The 18669-nt window shown below is 36.4% G+C and overlaps 1 protein-coding gene across 1 annotated transcript; it reads left to right on the top strand.

The window, feature by feature from the left end:
• Positions 1-779: 779 nt before the first annotated feature.
• On the top strand, positions 780-3298 carry LOC104109922 (probable indole-3-acetic acid-amido synthetase GH3.1). Its single transcript, XM_009619311.4, has 3 exons — positions 780-1208; positions 1459-1560; positions 1678-3298. Exons 1-3 carry the CDS (start codon positions 889-891, stop codon positions 3041-3043), a joined length of 1788 nt encoding a protein of 595 aa, XP_009617606.1. The 5' UTR covers positions 780-888; the 3' UTR covers positions 3044-3298.
• The last annotated feature ends 15371 nt before the right edge of the window (positions 3299-18669 follow it).

Here is an 18669-nt window from a genome sequence, read left to right as displayed (position 1 = left end):
CATTATTAGCTCACATAAGTTTCAATACAGTGTATTCACTTTTTATTTGCTTATATATCCTCTTTCTAATTAATGTGCTAATTCAAACATGGTAATCTTTTGATCTATTATTTATGATTTTTCTGAAGAAACTTAAAGTATTTTTATTATATATCCTTATATATAATATGAATCATTTTGTTTGGATGATGCATGCATGTATTAAACAAGAGCAACAGTTTTTGTTTCTCCTGCCTTGTATTATACTTACATAATACATGAAGAAAAACACATTATTTACGTGTCTGTTTTCCTGTAAGATATTGATGCCTTTATATTTTATATGAATAAATATAATAAAATTATAACGAAAACTCGTAGGAGGTCATGTAGCATGCTTGTAGCAACGGAAACTATATAGTGCGCTATCGTAATCGCGGTCCAACAATTTTACCAGAAAGGAGCAGTGTGGTTGGGCGATTCACGCCACAGTCCAAAACCAACCACCCAACCCCGTATAGCTGTACCCCAGCTGAGGTGGCTATTGATGGGGCCCACATGCACCCCTAAATTAGGGGTTATGTAGACGTGGTTGGACCCCACTTTGTCCCCTCTTCACCAAACACGTAGATATTACAAAATTGTCCACGGCCCCTCCGTCGACTTCCTTCCAACCTTCCAACCTTCTTTTTGTCTTTGCCGCCTTTTTGGGTCCCACTATGACATGGCACCTGACGTGTCACCCCCACTCTTCCTCTCCTCCTATTTAAGCACCCTCTTACTCCATATTTCGCACCACCATTTCCCTTCGTTATCTAATTCCAACACAAACTCAAGTAATTTATTACAAACTCTTTCTCTTTTCTCACAACAGTAAATATTTTATAAGCTTTGATAAATTACCTTAATATGGCTGTTGATTCGGTACTATCTTCACCATTGGGTCCTCCTGCATGTGAGAAAGACGCAAAGGCACTTCAATTCATCGAAGAGATGACTAGAAATGCTGATGCCGTCCAAGAAAGAGTCTTGAATGAGATATTGACTCGAAACTCACAAACTGAGTACCTTAAGCGCTTTAAACTTGACGGCGTCAGTGACCCTGAAACCTTTAAAAACAAAATTCCGGTCGTAACTTACGAAGATCTTCAGCCTGAGATCCAACGGATTGCTTACGGCGACCGTTCTCCTATCCTATCAGCTCATCCCATCTCTGAATTCCTCACTAGGTAAGCCGTTAGCATAATATTATTCTGTGGATTCATTTTTACGTGACACTATTATTATTTCAAGTGTCAAAATAAATTTTCTTGGACTACGTTACATTTTTTTTGAATATTTTAATTTATTAATGAGTGTATAGTTTATACTTCACCGTATAAAATGGAACGGAGGAGTACCTAGTTTGCTAGCTCTTTTTATATGCAAGCCTTTAATTGCTATACCTAAGTTATTGATATATGTTTTTTATGTTAACAGCTCTGGAACGTCAGCTGGCGAAAGGAAACTTATGCCAACAATTAAAGAAGAGTTGGATCGTCGCCAGCTACTTTACAGTCTTCTTATGCCTGTTATGAACCTGTAAGTATAAACAAATTAAATATGCAAAACCTAATAGAGTTACGTTACCCCTTTTGGTATTCGAATTATCTGGCAAACAAAAAGCATATTTCTTACGAAGCCTCATTTATGTGACAGGTACGTCCCTGGATTAGACAAAGGCAAAGGACTATACTTCTTATTTATCAAGTCCGAGACGAAAACGCCTGGTGGGCTATTGGCAAGACCAGTACTCACAAGCTATTACAAAAGTGAACATTTCAAAAGAAGACCACATGACCCGTACAATGTTTACACCAGCCCAAATGAGGCCATCCTTTGTGCAGACTCCTTTCAGAGTATGTACACTCAAATGCTCTGCGGTCTCTACGAGCGCGAGCAAGTTCTTCGCCTTGGTGCGGTCTTTGCCTCGGGCCTTGTCCGAGCCATTCGGTTCTTGCAACTCCATTGGCCACAACTCGCTCATGACATTCGAACAGGGACTTTGAACCCCGAAATTACCGACCCCTCAATTTGTGAACGCATGGGTCTGGTTATGAGACCAAATCCAAAGCTAGCCGATTTTGTTACCGATGAATGTTCTAATGAAAACTGGGAAGGAATTATCGCGAGAATTTGGCCTAAGACAAAGTACCTTGACGTAATTGTCACGGGTGCTATGGCTCAATATATTCCTACTCTGGATTATTACAGTGGTGGTTTACCAAAGGCGTGTACTATGTACGCAGCTTCCGAGTGTTACTTTGGACTCAATTTAAATCCCATGTGTAAGCCCTCGGAAGTTTCGTACACAATCATGCCGAACATGGGTTACTTTGAATTCTTACCCCATGATCCTAACTCATCTCGTGACTCAACTCGTAAACTTGTTGACCTTGTCGACGTTGAAGTTGGGAAAGAGTATGAACTCGTCATCACGACCTATGCGGGATTATACCGTTACAGAGTCGGTGATATACTTCGTGTCACTGGGTTTCATAACTCAGCGCCGCAGTTCCATTTCGTGAGGAGGAAAAATGTTCTATTGAGCATTGATTCGGACAAGACGGACGAGGCCGAATTACAGAGAGCCGTGGAAAATGCTTCAAAACTTCTTAAGGAATTCAACACTAGCGTGGTGGAGTACACAAGTTATGCAGATACAAAGACAATTCCCGGTCATTACGTGATTTATTGGGAGTTATTAATGAAGGATTTAAACAATTCTCCTAGTGACGAAGTGTTAAACAAGTGTTGTTTGGCCATGGAAGAGTCACTTAACACAGTGTACAGACAAGGACGAGTTGCTTGCAATTCAATTGGTCCGTTGGAAATTAGAATGGTGAAAAATGGCACATTTGAAGAACTAATGGATTATGCAATTTCAAGGGGTGCTTCAATTAACCAATATAAGGTGCCAAGATGTGTTAGTTTTGCACCTATTTTGGAACTTCTTGACTCAAGAGTAATGTCAAGACACTTTAGCCCATCGTTGCCTCAATGGACACCAGAACGGCGTCGTTGAGGAGAGAACTGTTTATTAATTACACATGCATGACTGACATGGGAGAGTCAATGAAGGATTCCCTAAACCTTTTTTTTTTTTTTTTTTTGGTCTTTTGTATTTTCATTTTCTTGTCTTACTTTGTGACGAGAACGGCCCTGATTGTAACTAGACATGGACGTTCGGCAGAATTAGGTTTGTACGCTATGGCTCAATTAACTTGTGAAAATGATGTAATATCCCAAGCTTGTTAAATGAACTGTTTCTTCCGTCCAAGTTTTAACTCATCTACGACGCAACGGACTATTTTTTCCTAACTTTAAACAAATACATGATTCAAAGTAAGAAGGTCTATGCATTTTTGGGGGGGCTAATTCGGAGGCTATGTAATTTAAGAATTATAAAAAGAAATCATAAATTACAATTTTTATAGTTAAAAACATTTCATATATATTCCATACTAGTACTAGCACCCGCGCGGATGCGCGGACACTAAACATGTCAAATATTTTAATTATTTGGATTATATGTAAATAATCTTAAAATTTAAATCTTCTCGATAAATATATAGATAATAATTGGATATTAATTAAGCAACACTATATGAAAAAGATTAATCTTTTCTCAAATCTCCTAGTTATAATTCTATTTTCTTTTTGGTACAATTCTCGTCTGTGTCATTGGGTCCTAAAATTAGTCAGAAAGCAAAATAATAACTCATATTTATAGCAAACACAATCAAATGTTGAGATTATGAAGGACTCTTTGGATATGACTTGACTCTTTTACTACTACTTGAACTCTTATTTGGTGTGTTGATATCTTTCAAAAAATATTTCTATTTTAAAATTTTAGTTTCTAAAACTTTATTTTTCAATAATAATTAGTTTTATAATAATATAAGTAAAAATATAATCCTTATTTCAAAACTCATTTTAGTCGGCTATCAAAAAAATTTAAAAATTCATTAGCCAGTGAATTATTTTTCCTATTATGACTCCATTTTGATATATAATATTAACCATGTTAAATATTTGAGTTATTTGAATTATATGTAAATAACCATAAAACTTAAACCTTCTAGATAATTATAGATAACCCTTAGATATTAATTAAGAAATAATACATGAAAAAAGACTAACATTTTCTCAAATCTCGTAGTTATCATTTTATTTTTGCACCATTCTCATTGGTGTCATTTGAATCTAAAAATTGCCACAAAACTAATAATAACTTGTATTTATGGCAAAGCACAAAGGTTGACACAATATAAACAATTCTTTAGTTACAACTTGACTCTTTTACTACGACTTGAACTCTTATTTGATATGTTGTTATCTTTCAAAAAATATTTCTATTTTGAAATTCTAATTTCTAAAACTTTATATTTTAATGATGCAAGTAAAGACAATATCCTTAATTTAAAATTCACTTTAATTAGCTATCTAAAAATTCAAATGATTCTTTAACTGGTGAAACTTTATTTAAGTATGACTACATTTTGAGTTTATCGATATCTCTAGCTACAAATTTTGAATTTTGAATACCCTATATATACATATTTTTTGTTCTTTAAATCATTAAATGTTAAATTAGTTGATCGTCATTATATAACATTACATATATTGTCTTAAAATTGCCAATTAATTTTTTGTCGACACCATACTTGGCTTAACCTCAATGCAAACTACGCAAAATACATTTAATTCAAATTCAAATATCATATCAGTTTGTTAGTAATATTATTCTTTTTAAAATGACACACAATGTAAATTAAGAAAAATATTCTACGGCATCCTTATCTTATAATCTATGTATTTGAGTTAAAAAAAATATTTGAAATCAATGAGATCAACTTCCAAATTTTTTATATTCAACAAAGATAAAATAGAAGAAGAAATTCGTTGTTATCTCTTATTTATGATTTTTAGATTTTTCATACATTTTTTTCTATATTTATTTTTTTATCTTAGTTTTTATGTCTTTCTTTCTTTTATTACAAAAAGTTAATTTATTTCACTATAAAATGATGAGTTTTAATTGAAATTGTCTATATAAGAACTTTATTTATATTTTTAGTCTTTGGTTGAAATTCTTTCATATTTTTTTCTTTTGGATTTATCTAATCAACCTAAATAGGTGTTCTTACAACCACTTAAATTAAAAAAAAATTAAAGGATGAGTAATTTTATATATAGTTCATATATAATATGTATATAATCGTGTGTTGTCACGACCAAAAATCCATTAAAGGTCGTGATGGCGCTAGACACAGCTATCAGGCAAGCCAACAATACATACTTAGCTTAATTACCCATTTTAATGGATTTAAAATCAAAATTTCTTCAATGAAATAATAAAAATAAAACTCATAGAGTAAATGATAAATATTTTTAGCAACTAAATTTCTAAACAACTCACAACCATTCCCAAACCCCGGTGTCACAAGTGCATGAGCATTTACTAGGGAATTAAAATTTTAAATATAGCATCTATCCCGAATATAAATTATACAGGAAAATATAATATCTCTGAAGGAGACTCTGTTGGCTGCGGATTGTAATATAGAATGCAGCTCACATAAATTCCCACATTTGTAACCACAACTCTGCGCTCACAAGGCCGCTAGACATATATGTACCTGTACAATAAAATGTGCAGCAAGTGCAGCATGAGTATGAAAAATAACGTATACCCAGTAAGTATCAAGCCTAATCTCGAAGAGGTAGAGACGAAATGGCCGACTCTGATACTCACTAGGAGTCAATAATAATAAATTAAATAAAAATAGCAATATCTAGATCAACATGATTTATAAAATTTACAATAATTTTCTTTAACTAATAGAAATAATTAAATTTCTTTAATTTCAATAAATTTTTAATTTATCAATTAGCCTCATTTCAAAAATAACAATAATTTCCTTAACAAACGGAGATAAATAAATTCTTTAAATTCCAATAATTTCAAATTTTCAACTAGCCTCACAAGCTGAAATAAACTATCAAAGTATCGTGTAATTATTATTATTAAGCACGATTTCTGACGAGGTCGTACGACCCGATCAAGAGTTTCGTGTACACTGCCGAGGGACGTGCGGCACGATCCATAGATGCATCTATCCTGCCGAGACATTCGGCCCGCTCCACAAGAAAGGAAGACATTTTCTTATGTACCTCCGGAATGAGAGTATATTTATTATAAGATAAATTCAGGAGGAAGAACAATTTCTCTTAACAATTAATTAATTTAAATAGAAATTTAAGCATATGAGATTTTCATCCTTTAATATTTTTATCTAACAATTCACAACATATATATAAATATATCAAATAATTTAATTAAGTAAAGACTACCATTTACACAAGCAATTCATGCTTTTGAGTCCTAAACTACCCAGACTTTAGCATTAATAGTAGCTATGCACAGACTCTAGTCACCTCGTGCGTACGTAGCTCCCACAATTAGCAACAATTATTTAATTTAATCACCTATGGGATAATTTCCCCCTCACAAGATTAGACAAGAGACCTACCTCGTCTTGCTCCAATTTAATCCATTAGTAGGCCTTTTTCTCGATTATCCAACTTCAATTGGCTCGAATCTAACCAAAATAATTCGATACAATCACTAAATTTATAGGAATCAATTCTATAAGAAAATACTATATTTTCAATAAAAAATCGATAACCTATTCAATTACGAGTCCAACCATACCAGTTTCACTAAAACCCAACTCCGAATCGATACTAAAATATCAAAAATTCGTTTTTATGAGATTTCTAAAAAATTTCCAAATTTAAATCTCAAAACACTAATTTATGGTGAAAACAATGATATACTTGTATATGTAGACCAAATCCGAGTTAGAATCACTTACCCCAATATTTTTCCCTTGAAAGTCTGTCAAAAGTCGCCTCTGCTCAAGCTCAAGTTCGTCAAAAATGGCAAATGGGACGAATGTCCTCTTTTATAAACTACCCAGGCAGCCTTCGGAATTGGGCCTCGATCGTGGCCCTCGAGCCTGGGACTCAATCATGGCCTCGAGCTTGGGACTCAGTCATGGTCTCAATCATGTCATCGAGCCTGCGACTTTGATCGTGACCCTCGATCTTAGGTCTTGATCCTAGCCCTCGAACCTTGCCTTCGATCATGGCCCTAGAGCTGGACCTTCGATCGTGGCTTCGATACTGAGCCTCGTCCCTAGATTCGACTTAGGCCGTCGCCCCTGGACTCGATATCTGGGCTCGATCTTGGGCTCGATCACAGGCCAGAATATCCAGCAGAAGAAAAAATTGCACAAGCTTTTTAAGTCCAACTTTTGATCCATTAACCATCCGAAAACTCACCTGAGGCCCTCGGGACCTAAACTAAATATACCAACAAGTCCTAAAACATCATACGAACATATTTGAAACATCAAATCACCTAAAACTATGCTAAAACCACGAATTATGCTCCAATTCAAGCTTAATGAAACATAGAATTTCCAACTTCTACCTTCAATGTCGAAACCTATCAAATCAACTCCGACTGACCTCAAATTTCGCACACAAGTCATAAATGATATAATGGAGCTATAAAAATTTTCAGAACTGGATTTCGACTCCAATATCAAAAAGTCAACTCCCCGGTCAAACTTCCAAACTTAAATTCCTATTTTAGTCATTTCAAACATAATTTAACTACGGACTTCCAAATAAAATTTCGAACACGCTCCTAAGTCCAAAATCACCATACGGAGCTGTTGGAATGGTCAGAATTTTATTCCGAGGTCGTTTTCCCAAATGTTGACCGAAGTCAAACTTGGTCTTTTAAAGCCAACTTAAGGAACCAAGTATTCCGATTTCAACCCAAACACTTCCAAATTCCGAACCAACCATTCCCGCAAGTCATAATTCATTATAAACACATTTAGGGAGTTTTATTTAGGGGAATGGGGTTATAAAAGTTAAAACGACCGATTGAGTCGTTACATTCTCTCTCACTTAAATATACGTTCGTCCTCGAACGTGCTAAGGAGTGTTCCAGAGTTATCCAAAATCACTGTTTAACACCTCGTGTAACTACTCTTCCTACCACACCCAGTTGAACACATTAACTCGATCCAATCTGAAGATTCTCCCCTTTATTCATGCAAATAAGCCTTAAAGCCAAATTCTAACATCCAGAATTCTCCCCCATGCCTGTTTCCAACCTACGAATACCGTATCAATCACTACAGGATGCACCAATACAGGGTTGCATACTTTTGTTGAATTTAGACTATGCACTGTATCATTCACATGACCATAATAACATCCTTCGATAACAATAGCCAAAATTCCACGAATCTGATGTTCACAACACACCTCATGATATATATAAGTCCTCTTCCATCTCTTGAAATGCTTCCATGATGGAAGAAATATGTAGAAATTCATAACCAACTGCCAAGTCAACAAATTATTGAGTTTCTCCCTCTGACAAGAACCATTGCCTCATTATGGACCAAATAATGGTATTTGCTCTTTATTATACTTTATATAATCCGATCGCACTGATCCCAGATCAAATAGTCGCGTCTTACCCAGTATGAGCTGCTCAGGCAACAAGCCACCTCAGACACGATCAAAAGGCCTCATATGACGCCACAATGAGCTAATAAGATACGGACTCGATTGTGATATATAAGAAAAACACACTCTGGAAAGGATTGCAATATAGAATATAAATTAGACAGAAAAATAAAATATTTCTGAAGGAGACTTTGTTGGCTGCATATTGTAATATAGAATGCAGCTCACCTAAATTCCCACATTTGTAACCACAACTCTGCGCTCACAAGGCCGCTAGACATATATGTACCTGCACAATAAAATATACAGCAAGTGCAACATAAGTATGAAAAATAACGTGTACCCAGTAAGTATCAAGCTTAATCTCGAAGAGGTAGAGACGAGATGGCCGACTCTGACACTCACTAGGAGTCAATAATAATAAGTGAAATAAAAATAGCAATATCTAAATCAACATGATTTATAAAATTTACATTGATTTTCTTTAACCAGTAGAAATAATTAAATTTCTTCAATTCCAATAAATTTTCAATTTATCAATTAGCCTCATTTCAAAAATAACAATAATTTTCTTAACAAACGGAGATAAATAAATTCTTTAAATTCCAATAATTTTAAATTTTCAACTAGCCTCACAAGTTAAAATAAACTATCAAAGTATCATGTAATTATTATTATTAAGCACGATTTTTGCTGAGGTCGTACGACCCGATCAAGAGTTTCATGTACATTGCCGAGGGACGTGCGGCACGATCCATAAATGCATCTATCCTGCCGAGGCGTTCGGCCCGCTCCACAAGAAAGGAAGACATTTTCTTATGTACCTCCGGAATGAGAGTATATTTATTATAAGATAAATTCAGGAGGAAGAACAATTTCTCTTAACAATTAATTAATTTAAACAGAAATTCAAGCATATGAGATTTTCATCCTTTAATATTTTTATCTAACAATTCACAACATTTATATAAATATATTAAATAATTTAATTAAGTAAAGACTACCATTTGCACAAGCAATTCATGCTTTTGAGTCCTAAACTATCCAGACTTTAGCATTAATAGTAGCTACGCACGGACTCTCATCACCTCGTGTGTACGTAGCCCCCACAATTAGCAACAATTATTTAATTTAATCACCTATGGGATAATTTTCACCTAATAAGATTAGACAAAAGACTTACCTCGTCTTGCTCCAATTTAATCCATTAGTAGGCCTTTTCCTCGATTATCCAACTTCAATTGGTTCGAATCAAACCAAAATAATTTGATACAATCACTAAATTTATAGGAATCAATTCTATAAGAAAATAATACATTTTCAATAAAAATCCGACAACTCATTCAATTATGAGTCCAACCATACCAGTTTCATTAAAATCCGACTCTGAATCGATACTGAAATATCAAAATTTCGTTTCTATGAGATTTCTAAAATTTTCCTAAATGTAAGTCTCAAAACACTAATTTATGGTGAAAACAATGATATACTTGTATATGTAAACCAAATTCGAGTTAGAATCACTTACCCCAATATTTTTTCCTTGAAAATCTGTCAAAAATCGCCTCTGCTCAAGCTCAAGTTCGTCAAAAATGGCAAATGGGATGAATGCCCTCATTTATAAACTGCCGAGACAGCCTTCGGAATTGGGCCTCGATCGTGGCTTCGATCGTGGCCCTCGAGCCTGGGACTCGGTCATGGCCTCAAGCTTGGGACTCGGTCATGGTGTCAATCATGGCATCGAGCCCGGGACTTCGATCGTGACCCTCGATCTTAGGTCTTGATCCTGGCCCTCGAGCCTTGCCTTCGATCATGGCCCTAGAGCTGGAGCTTCGATCGTGGCTTCGATACTGAGCCTCGTCCCTAGATTCGACTCAGGCCGTCGACCCTGGACTCGATATCTGGGCTCGATCACAACCCAGAATATCCAGCAGAAGAAAAAATTGTAGCAGTTTTTTAAGTCCAACTTTTGATCCGTTAACCATCCGAAAACTCACTTGAGGCCCTCGGGACCTCAACCAAATATATCAACAAGTCCTAAAATATCATACGAACCTATTTGAAACCTCAAATCACCTAAAACGATGCTAAAACCATGAATTATGCTCCAATTCAAGCTTAATGAAATATAGAATTTCCAACTTCTACCTTCGATGTCGAAACCTATCAAATCAATTCCGACTGACCTCAAATTTTGCATACAAGTCATAAATAACATAACGGAGCTATGAAAATTTTTAGAACTGGATTCTGACTCTGATATCAAAAAGTCAACTCCCCGGTCAAACTTTCAAACTTAAATTCCTATTTTAGCCATTTCAAGCCTAATTTAACTACGGACTTCCAAATAAAATTTCGAACACGCTCTTAAGTCCAAAATCACCATATGGAGCTGTTGGAAACGTCGGAATTCTATTCCGAGGTCGTTTTCTCAAAATGTTGACCGAAGTCAAACTTGGCCTTTTAAAGCCAACTTAAGGAACCAAGTATTCCGATTTCAACCCAAACACTTCCAAATCCCGAACCAACCATTCCCGCAAGTCATAATTCATTATAAGCACATTTAGGGAGTTTTATTTAGGGGAACGGGGTTCTAAAAGTCAAAACGATCGTTTGGGTCGTTACATTTTCTCTTACTTAAATATACGTTCGTTCTCGAACGTGCTAAGAAGTATTCAAGAGTTATCCAAAATCACTGTTTAACACCTCGTGCACCTACCCTTCCTACCACACCCAGTTGAGCACATTAACTCGAGCCAATATGAAGATTCTCCCTTTTATTCAGGCAAATAAGCCTTAGAGCCAAATTCGAACATCCATAATTCTCCACCATACTTGTTTCCAACCTATAAACACCGTATCAATCACTACATGATGCACCAATACAGGATTGCATACTTTTGTTGAATTTAGATTATGCACCGCATCATTCACATGACCATAATAACATCCTTCGATAACAATTGCCAGAATTCCACGAATCTGATGTTCACAACACACCTCATGATACATATAAGTCCTGTTAAATCTCTTGAAATGCTTTCACGATGGAAGAAATGTGTAGAAATTCATAACCAACTGCCAAGTCAACAAATTATTGAGTTTCTCCCTCTGACAAGAACCATTGCCTTATTATGCACCAAATAATGGTATTTGCTCTTTATTATACTTTATATAATCTGATCGCACTGATCCCAGATCCAATAGTCGCGTCTTACCCAGTATGAGCTGCTCAGATAATAAGCCACCTCAGACACGATCAAAAAGCCTCATATGACGCCACAATGAGCTAATAAGATACAGACTCGATTGTGATATATAAGAAAAACGAACTCTGGAAAAGATTGCTCAACCCACGTGACTAATTAAACAACTGAAAATGTATCATGAACCTTTCTCAGAAAATGGGACACAAAACACACAAAATAGAATATAGGGGACTGTACTCAACATCACACTGTTGCGGCGTGCAACCCGATCCACACATGATACCGTTGAGGCGTGCAACCCGATCCAAACAACATACCCGTGGCGGTGTGCCACCTGATCCGCACAAAAAAAATCTATAAGAATATACTTACCGAGCTAGAATGCTCACTTCTGCAAAATATCCGAATATCGGACACAAGCATGCTAAGTGCATGATACCATCCCTGGGAGGACCGACAGCACCATAAACTACAAAACTCAAGCACAACTAAGGTGCGATATATGATCTGAATCTCGAGAGCCATCCTGCTCACATAACACCATCGCCACGCGGAACCTCAACACATAAGAAATTTATAAAGTTGTTTCACAACTCACACGGCACAATATATTATTACATGAAATAGCCGATGACGAAATGACATCCAACGTTCGAATACTCTTCCATAAGGAGCGCTATGCTGAATGAACACATTCGGCCTGATATAGAGTCCATGTTCATATTTAAATCCATCCACAGACCTCACGCCTATTCTGATCGCACTATACTAGGCTAATAACCTTTCAAGGATCCATAATAACCCCTTTTCCCATAACACACAAGAATAGCCATCATAATTGGAACAAACTTCCACAGCCCACAACCAAATGAACTGAGCGCCCTCCAGGCATAAATCCTTGAATTAGCGATATCGCCACAATCTTCATAATTGGTTTCAATCTTCACTCAATTAAGTGACTACATGCCACTCTTACACCATCTTTCCGTAAGACACGCTCCCACGACCTTCCGCACCATTTAATAAGTCTGCACACCCATACTACCGGTTACTCTAATGCTGTAAGCATATCAATAATCCACAAATCACTACACAAGGTCTCTTACACTTGACATCGACCTTAGGTGATGCCGAAAACAATATCATCTTACTTTAAACATCTAAATCCTTTTCCTTCTCATCCGAGCTCATGACATCCTTGTCAACACCGAACCGAAATCTTGAATCCTCAACTTTCGAATTCCATGCTACTTAGTGCACTAAATCACGCAATGCGCATGAGTACAAGAATTCTATCATAACTCATGAACCACTAATAGGGTAAACCCTTTATCATATAGAAACCTTCTACTCAACTCATTTCAAGAGAACCATTGCAACACGTGACTAAATTCTCATATCCGCAGAAAATACCGGCCTCAAGTAGTGGTCTAAACCACCATAACTCTTCCGGGATCCTTCTACACATAACATGACATAATACTTGAATTCCTCCAAATAAAATCAATTACAACGGCCGCCAAGCCTCGCACGTACCGCCACAAATTACATGCATAACTCTTATGCGCTGAAGGAGCTGATCATTCCTACCATCATGCCGATTCAACCATTGTTAGCCGACCCGTCTTTTCCTCAATTTATTCTCAACTTGCCTTAGAAATAATAATAACTCCATTCATTACATCACGAACTCAAATCCGCACTCATCCCGAGTGACCTTATTTCACGAGACCACGCTGTTTCAAAACCCACTAATTATCTCATACTCTTCTTTTTGCAGATTTATACACCTTCAACTGGTACATCCATTCTGATACTTCTTTTATGAATCTGAAGTTATTTTCTTCTGTTTCTCTAATGCTACACCACAATCGGAAGATAACGCAGAGTACTCCGAACCCCGTTTCATAATCTGCTGCAAAAACTCGATACTCAACCATATTACGGACTTGATATCCTTAGGCACCGTACTTTAAATTTTTGAACCCACTAAGACCATTATCGAGAGTCACTTGCTCTGAATTATTCCCAAACATGGTCAACTCCAAGGCCTTGCTAGCACATGGACACTTTCTCAAGGAAACACCCGACTGTCTCACTTTCCATGTGCATTACATTTACACAAAGCATAAACTCTGAGTCTTCCAAAAACCTAAATATGAATCGATAAGGACAAATATGGCACACATTCCCCAAATCCTTTGTTCAAATTACCGCTGATGTTTTCTTCCCTTAGTTGCAATGACCCACCAATACATCGATAACCAGGAGACTCACAAATAGAAAACCATACAATCCAATTGTATAAGGTGGGGCTCTCCCACTTAGCTTGAAGCTACAATTACATAACTCCGGAATCCATCGAGATTCTTTCTTCATCGTTGACATGATAATGCACACGCAACTTGCCAAATTTCTCGAAATCCTTCCATTAACCTTTAATAAACACTCCGAACCACTAGCCACATTTACATATTAAATCTCTTACCGGGTAGCCAGTAAAATTCTTCGCAGAAGCTTCGTCAATACCACGAGACCGCTAACCTGCTCACAGAAAATAGCGTGCCTGTGGAAATTACATGGTAATATATTCCAACGTCGCTGCACTGGGTGTAATTTCTACGTAATCAGTAGATCATCATGGGTCCGAGCTCATTCACCAGATGCACTAGTTTGTTCACTCCTCATGGACGTCAACTAAAAGTGCGACAATACATTCCAATCCAAAGTTGTGTTGTATCCTTCTTCATATCAAGAAACTCCCTCTTGTTGTATCTAATCTCCCTCGATATAGCAGCTAATATTACAACTTAAGTCCGTTGACCTAGTCACTATCCATTCTACATCCCAAATCACTCCAAACTTTCCCCAAGCCGTGTAATCATCCTACCACGTAACCCATATGCTACCTTGCCACTCTCCCACTTTTGTCAACCATCTCCTTTAAGCAGCTACTCGACTTCTGTTTCTCACACTTGGCCTTCTAGGAACTTAACCACCACAAGACACCTTCCACAAGTCCTTCCTCATATTTTGCTGCCAGTTGTTGCCTTAACTCAAAATCTGTTTTTGTAGCACTTGAACCAATAGGTCATTACTAACTTTAAACCTTTCCGAGGATTATCCTTCTCGAGCCATCAATACTAGGAACACCGCTTAAATCCTGAACCACTGCACACTGCGATCTCCAATAACTGCTTCCCCTTCACCAATTCCAAACACCCCGTCGTGAAGGCTAGTTGAAGAAAATTATAACACCGGCAAACCTTAACACATTTAACAAGGCGATGACACCACATCAAAATTGAGAACTCTACCATGCTCGAAAATATCAGGCTTCATTACTCTGTCAACCCCAAACCTGAACATTCATAGACCGATTGCCTTTTTCTCTGTTAGAAATGAAACATGGAACCTCTGAATCATGTAGTGAGAAAAACCTTCTTTCAAGTCGTTTACTGCCCTGACACATAGACATGCATTTTACCATTTCACAAACACTATGCGATAACAACGCACGAATCATAATAACAATCAATGCCAAATCTCAAAACCTTAGGTAGTATTGATACTTAATTTGAAAATGACAGAGCGGCCTTTCGCAAGGCGACGACAATAGCTCAATTAATTACACAGAGAGAAGCATCATGTACTACATCTGTAGTACCATTAAAAATTTCCTCGATCCCCAATTTATAACAAGCGCTTCACGTCGCATAAGATTGAGTAGGAAGGAAATGAAGGCATAAGCCTCAAAGGAATCAAATTGCATGATGAGGAATCAAAAAGGGAAGTATTCCTAACAGCCATGTAGCCTATCGAAGATAAGCACATACCTCTCTGTACCGATCCGCAAGACTCTGCTAGACTTGCTCATGACTCGTGAGACCTAAGTGAACCTAGTGCTCTGATACTATGTTGTCACGACCCAAAATCCATTAAAGGTCATGATGGCGCTGGACACCACTACCAGGCAAGCCAACAATACATACTTAGCTTAATTACCCATTTTAATGGATTTAAAATCAAAATTTCTTCAATAAAATAAAAAAAACTCATAGAGTAAATGATAAATATATTTAGGCACTAAATTTCCAAACAACTCACAACCATTCCCAAAACCCGGTGTCACAAGTGCATGAGCATTTACTAGGGAATTAAAATTTAAAATACAGCATCTATCTCGAATATAAATTAGATAGAAAAATATAATATCTCTGAAGGAGACTCTGTTGGCTGCAGATTGTAATATAGAATGCAGCTCACCTAATTTCCCACATTTGTAACCATAACTCTACGCTCACAAGGCCGCTAGACATATATATACCTGTACAATAAAATGTGCAGCAAGTGCAGCATGAGTACGAAAAATAACGTGTGCCTAGTAAGTATCAAGCCTAATCTCGAAGAGGTAGAGACGAGATGGCCGACTCTGACACTCACTAGGAGTCAATAATAATAAATTAAATAAAAATAGCAATATCTAGATCAACATGATTTATAAAATCTACAATGATTTTCTATAACCAGTAAAAATAATTAAATTTCTTCAATTCCAATAAATTTCCAATTTATCAATTAGCCTCATTTCAAAAATAACAATAATTTTCTTAACAAACGGAGATAAATAAATTCTTTAAATTCCATTTATTTCCAAATTTCAATTAGCCTCACAAGCTGAAATAAACTATCAAAGTATCGCGTAATTATTATTATTAAGCACGATTTCTGACGAGGTTGTACGACTCGATCTAGAGTTTCTTGTAACTGCCGAGGGACGTGCGGCACGATCCATAGATGCATCTATCCTGCCGAGGCGTTCGGCCCGCTCCACAAGAAAGGAAGACATTTTCTTATGTACCTCCAGAATGAGAGTATATTTATTATAAGATAAATTCAGGAGGAAGAATAATTTCTCTTAACAATTAATTAATTTAAACAGAAATTCAAGCATATGAGATTTCTATCCTTTAATATTTTTATCTAACAATTCACAATATATATATAAATATATCAAATAATTTAATTAAGTAAAGACTACCATTTACACAAGCAATTCATGCTTTTGAGTCCTAAACTACCTAGACTTTAGCATTAATAGTAGCTACGCACGGACTCTTGTCACCTCGTGCGTACGTAGCCCCGACAATTAGCAACAATTATTTAATTTAATCACCTATGGGGTAATTTTTCCTTCACAAGATTAGACAAGAGACTTACCTCGTCTTGCTCCAATTTAATCCATTAGTAGGCCTTTTCCTCGATTATCCAACTTCAATTGGCTTGAATCTAACCAAAATAATTCGATACAATCGCTAAATTTATAGAAATCAATTCTATAAGGAAATACTACATTTTCAATAAAAAAAAACCCGAAATTAATTAAAAATTTGTTAGTGGGGTCCACATCTCGGAATCTGATAAAAGTTATAAAATCCGATAATTCATTCAATTACGAGTCCAACCATACCAGTTTTACTAAAATCCGACTCCGAATCGATACTGAAATATCAAAAATTTATTTCTATGAGATTTCTAAAATTTTCCCAAATTTAAATCTCAAAATACTAATTTATGGTGAAAACAATGATATACTTGTATATGTCGACCAAATCCGAGTTAGAATTACTTACCCCCAATGTTTTTCCCTTGAAAATTTGTCAAAAGTCGCCTTTGCTCAAGCTCAAGTTCGTCAAAAATGGCAAATGGGACGAATGTCCTCTTTTATAAACTGTCGAGGCAGCCTTTGGAATTGGGCCTCGATCGTGGCTTTGATCGTGGCCCTCGAGCCTGGGACTCAGTCATGGCCTCGATCTTGGGACTCGATCATGGCATCGAGTCTGGGACTTCGATCGTGACCCTTGATCTTAGGTCTTGATCCTGGCCCTCGAGCCTTGCCTTCGATCATGGCCCTAGAGTTGGACCTTCGATCGTGGCTTCTATACTGAGCCTCGTCCCTGGATTCGACTCAGGCCGTTGACTCGATATCTGGGCTCGATCACAGCCCAGAATATCCAGCATAAGAAAAAATTACAGCAGCTTTTTAAGTCCAACTTTTGATCCGTTAACTATCCGAAAACTCACTTGAGGCCCTCGGGACCTCAACCAAATATACCAACAAGTCCTAAAATATCATACGAACCTATTTGAAACCTCAAATCACCTAAAACGATGCTAAAACCACGAATTATGCTCAAATTCAAGCTTAATGAAACATAGAATTTCCAACTTCTACCTTCGATGTCGAAACTTATCAAATCAACTCCGACTGACCTCAAATTTTGCACACAAGTCATAAATGATATAATGGAGCTATGAAATTTTTTAGAATTGAATTCCGACTCCGATAGCAAAAAGTCAACTCCCCGGTCAAACTTCCAAACTTAAATTCCTATTTTAGCCATTTCAAGTTTAATTTTACTACGGACTTCCAAATAAAATTTCGAACATGTTCCTAAATCCAAAATCACCATACGGAGCTGTTGGAATTGTCAGAATTCTGTTCCGAGGTCGTTTTCTCAAAATATTGACCAAAGTCAAACTTGGCCTTTTAAAGCCAACTTAAGGAACCAAGTGTTCCGATTATAACCGAAACACTTCTAAATCCCGAACCAACCATCCTCGTAAGTCATAATTTATAATAAGCACATTTAGGTAATTTTATTTAGAGGAACGGGGTTCTAAAAGTCAAAACGACCGGTTGGGTCGTTACATGTATTGTCGGTATATCATCTATGTATATTAGCTATAAAAAGTAAACAATTAATATGACCGATATTTATGTAAATATTCCATAAGATTTTGGTTTCTTGATTTTATCCATGATATGACTTCTATTATAATAATTTTAAAAACTATCTACTAAAATTCAAAAATATTT

Source organism: Nicotiana tomentosiformis, chromosome 1, assembly GCF_000390325.3.
Source record: "Nicotiana tomentosiformis chromosome 1, ASM39032v3, whole genome shotgun sequence".
Classification (NCBI taxonomy): domain Eukaryota; kingdom Viridiplantae; phylum Streptophyta; class Magnoliopsida; order Solanales; family Solanaceae; genus Nicotiana; species Nicotiana tomentosiformis.
This window is presented reverse-complemented; position numbering and strand designations above follow the sequence as displayed.